This window comes from Penaeus chinensis, chromosome 27 (assembly GCF_019202785.1).
Source record: "Penaeus chinensis breed Huanghai No. 1 chromosome 27, ASM1920278v2, whole genome shotgun sequence".
NCBI lineage: Eukaryota > Metazoa > Arthropoda > Malacostraca > Decapoda > Penaeidae > Penaeus > Penaeus chinensis.
The window spans coordinates 21,420,102-21,425,101 of record NC_061845.1 but is presented as its reverse complement, the minus strand read 5'-3'; the positions used below and the strand labels follow the sequence as shown (position 1 = coordinate 21,425,101).

General features: G+C 34.9%; 1 protein-coding gene across 1 annotated transcript in view; it reads right to left on the bottom strand.

Annotated features, from left to right (window-relative positions):
• Positions 1–55: 55 nt before the first annotated feature.
• Positions 56–5,000, bottom strand: part of LOC125039675 — a 61,982-nt gene continuing 57,037 nt past the window's right edge. The window contains exons 8-10 of the mRNA XM_047633867.1: positions 4,132–4,208; positions 3,244–3,284; positions 56–819 (exon numbers count right to left, since the gene is read on the bottom strand). Of these exons, the coding sequence (XP_047489823.1) occupies positions 600–819; positions 3,244–3,284; positions 4,132–4,208 (338 nt within the window). The 3' untranslated portion in view covers positions 56–599. The remainder of the gene's footprint in view (positions 820–3,243; positions 3,285–4,131; positions 4,209–5,000) is intronic.

The window sequence follows — 5,000 nt, the reverse complement described above, 5'->3', positions numbered from 1 at the left end:
AGGAGGGAGAGAGAGAGAGAGAGAGGAGAGAGAGAGAGAGAGAGAGAGAGAGAGAGAGAGAGAGAGAGAGAGAGAGAGAGAGAGAGAGAGAGAGAGAGAGAGAGAGAGGAAGGGGGATCTAGCAATCTTGGCCGAGGGTTTGTCAGTTTTGGTTCGTCTAAAATGTTTTTATTTTTATTGGTAATGACCTTTTAATTGGCATTCACTCTGGTCTTTATAGATACAAGTTTTTGAGGAATTAGAATGTTTGAATTTATTTCAGCCTTTTCTCTATTATTTGTGTGTCTCGTTAATCCAACTAATTCCTGGGATGCAAATGGCCTATAATTTGGTCTCATTTTCACTCGTGATGCATATTTTTGGCACAACCGAGATCTTATATAGATGACTCCACAAATAAATATTTTTTTTCATGGTCTGTTTGAATTTCTTGTGGATTTCTTAATTTTGCATGTTTACACAGGATTCGCGCAGACAAAATCGTTCAAAAAAGGCAAGCGAGGCACTTCCAACAGTCCCACAGAAAGCATTCCCACTTTATTTCACTCTTTAAGAATATCTGACACGCGACACCGCGCCGTCTTGACACCAGAAAGACGCTAGATGACGCAGTTGACACGAAGACGGTTCAGCTGGCGACGCAGATGGCTCAGTTGGTGCACGATGGAGACGGTGTTGACTAGGGTGCCCCCTGCCTCCTCGCCTCCCCCCGCCCCGCCGCCCGCGCCTCCTCCCCCGCCGCCTCCCGGGGCCTTGCTCTTGGCCAGCTGATCCAGGCACGAACGCACGCCCGCGCACACGCCCGACACGTCGCTGACCCTGCGGCGAGGGAGGGAAGGGAATTGTAATGTTTAATCAATTTTGTTGTAATTAATGTATAGCTTCCCACTCGTACACAGAACACATGCAAATACAAACACACAAACGCAAGCTCTCACACGCACGCACACACACACGACCGCCCTAACGCCTCCACTCTTATTACACCTCATAACGCCAAGCACTCCCATTCCAACATACTCCAAACAGAACCACACACTTACTACCCCATAATAAAAAGGAGATTACGACCATCACTCTAGCACCAAAGCCTCGAGAACACTAAGTACTACAGTGAAATATTATGGTGATTTATTGCCTCCTGTGGTTAATCCCTCGAACTGCAAACTACAGGGATTTTGTAAGAGGAAAAGTTTATCCCGCATGACACTTAAGGGTACCGTACCTTATTATTGTAATTATCATCATTGGCATTATTAACATTATAGTTATCATTATAATCATTATTACTATTATTATCATTCTTATTATTAGCATTGTTGTTAATGTTGCCATCATGGTTATTATCACTGCTATTATCATTACTATTCATCTTGTTTTCATTATTGTCAATCATCATAATCATTAGTAGTAGTAATGTTACTAATAGGACTATCATTATTAACATCATTATTATAATCTTTGTTATTATTATTATTATTATCATTATTATTATTACTATTATGATGATGATGATGATACTTATCACTATCATTATCATTATTATCACAATTATCATTATCATTAATATTATTGTTATCATTATTACTAGCAATGTCTTTATCGTTATTATTACTATTAATACTAATATTATCATTACCGTGATGGTAATAATTATTGTTACTATTTCTATCTTTATCATCTATATCATTGTTGTTGTTGCTATTATAACTGTCATTATCATGAACGTTATTACAATCACAACTATTATTTTCAACTATTATTATTATTATCATTACTATCATTATCATTATTTTTGTTGTTCCTGTTATAGTTATATTATCTTTTTCATTATCATTACCATTATTATCATTGTAAATATTATTAGTAGATGTATCATTATTATTACTATCACCATTATGATCATTATCATTAACATTATTATGATTATTATTGATATCATTATAATCACTCGTTATAATCTTTATTGTAAACATTATTACTACTATCATTATCATTATTATTGTTATTATGATCATTATTGTAATCATTATTATTACTATATCTGATATTGCTATTATCATTTTTATTATCATTATTGTTGTCATGAGTAGTAGTATCATTATCATTACTACTGCTATCATTATTATTATCATTATTGTCATTATCTTTATTACTATCATTTTTGTATTATTCTTATTGTCATTATCATCATTATTACTATTTTTATCCTTATTGTCATAATCCTCATTATCATTTAGTATCAATATTAGCATCGTTATTATTGTGATTATTATTAACATTTCTATTGTTATAATAATAGTTATTACCATAATTGGTATTATAATACTACTATTACTATTATCCTTTCTATATTACTACCATTACCATTATCATCATTATCATTATTATTGTGAGTATGTTAATATTATCATTATCGTTACTATTACCTTTATAACTACGTTACTATCGTTATTGATATTATCATTATTATTACCATCATCATCATCATCCACATTATCATTCATAACATCATTATTATCATTATCATTGATTTATCATATTTATTATCATTACTATTATTATAATGATTATTATCATTATTATTAATATTATCATTACTGTTATTATTATTATTGTTATTATCATTTTCAACATCATCACTATTTTTTTTTCTCATCATCACCATTATTAGTAGTAGGAGTAGTAGTATCATTATAATTATCATTATCAGTACTTCTACTTCTACTACTACTACTATTGCTATAATTATTGTTGTCATTATTATTGTCATTGTCATTGTTATTTCTCTTACTTTTCTTCCCACGACGTGACCATACACCATAGCATGATTATAAAACTGACATCAAAATACAGTTACGTCGTATGAGCTAATGGAAATGATCATAAAAAGAACCATATCATGTTTTTCTTACATATGAGGCATAGAACAACTTTGATGATATTGACTTTAATAATCAAACCACTTTTAATCGCCGTAAAGAAGTAGTGACCTCAAACACGTCATCTTGATTTGCATAATGTGAATGACAAACACTTCAGAAAAGCTTAAATAATCCTGACAATGAATGTGAAAACACTACATATATATAGGAATGACTATTACTTTAAGAATAAATATGATAATTAATTTCGAAGTATTCATGTTCAACATATTCGTATTAGTTCTCCTTTTGGCTTACTATCAACACTTTCATCCTTTTTTCATTCGATTTCATTCATTCATTTCATTCACATACGTACGTGGGGCTGGCGGACGAACGCTGGTCTCCGCGCGCTCTGATCTGCGGAAGAGAGCACTGCCGGATTTACGGTGTTGGGATAGAGGGTTGTCTTTCTCTTTACACACACACACATACGTTTGTATGTGTGTGTGTGTGTGTGTGTGTGTGTGTGTGTGTGTGTGTGTATGTGTGTGTGTGTGTGTGTGTGTGTGTGTGCGTGTGTGTGTGTGTGCGTGTGTGTGTGTGTGTGTGTGTGTATGTGTGTGTGTGTATGTGTTTGTTTGTTTGTTTGTTTGTTTGTTTGTTTGTTTGTTTGTTTGTCTGTGTGTATGTGTATGTACATATATATGTATGTATGTATACTACGTATATATATGTGTGTATGTATATATATTAGTATGTGTGCGCTCTCGCGCGCGCGCGCGCGCGTGTGTGTGTGTGTGTGTGTGTGTGTGTGTGTGTGTGTGTGTGTGTGTGTGTGTGTGTGCACATACATAGAGAGAGGGATATATAAATAGATAGATACATATATACATATCTACTGGGTAAGCAATTAAACCTGACGTGTTACTGCACCGCAAAGCATTCTTCAGCGTTTTGCGCATTTTCATTCCGTGACAGATGCTGTTTATATCTGCGGCCACGATTTGCAGCCATATGAGCTTCCTTAACTGTATCATGTATCTTGATTATATCATGCATTACGGTCTTATTAAGAACGTTTATCAAATGCCATACCAGCGCCATAAAGTGCATGTTAATCACGTAGTGTAACTAAACAACGTACTGTGGCACGATATGTTCCCTTCTGGCATGCAACGTTTAAAGAAGATGAACGTTTTTATATTGACTCGTATCTCGATAAGTTGCACCGCGTGATGTATGCAGCACATGAGCCGTACTGTACCTTGGAGCGCGCCCGCGGAGTCAACATGGTGCCGTCCACTGCAAAAGGCGCCGTGCACACCGCGGGGAGGAACGAATCTGCAAATGCAATGGTAAAAAGAGTATAGTTCACGCTGGGAAAAACAAAGTGAGATTAAAGTTAGATCGAAGCAGAAAATATGTGGATAGAATAAGATTCAAAACGGAGTAAAACAACCGAAAAGATTGCTATAGACAAATGGCAATATCGAAATGTATTAATCATTTTCCGTAATGTAAAGTATTTTTTTCAGACACTAAATCAACAGGGAGAGTTTTTGCTAGAACAGAATAAGACTAAAATAGTATTCAGCATAGCGGGTAAAGAGAGCCAGATAAGTGAGTGCGCACAACACAAGCCCAGCACAGCAGCTAAGTTACACACAGGCTGCTCATATGTTTCCTTCAGAATAGACTGTAATCTTCCCGCAAGTAATGAGGCGTTACCCGAAGTAACCAAGAATTACCAGGAGATTTAACAAATTTCTTGACGTTGATTGCAAGATACTGCTATAATCACAAGCTACGGAAAGTAATTATGGATTCCCCTAAAGTATAAGGAAGAAAAAAAATGCAACCAAGAACTGATGTGGAGTTGATGTGTTTATGAAAGAAACTAAAATGATAAAATCATCATATACTGCTGATAAAGACGCCTTTAGTGTTTACATGACGTGGATCATAAGTTATTTCGACTACAGGAGAACCACGAGGCTCTTATAGAAATAAAAAAATAAATGCTAATTTCCAAAGCCGTAAATCACACACATATAAACAATATTTCTGCTAATCTTCTATCATTACTAAACCCCAAATTCCTCACATACGCCCACCAACCACACTTAACAAACA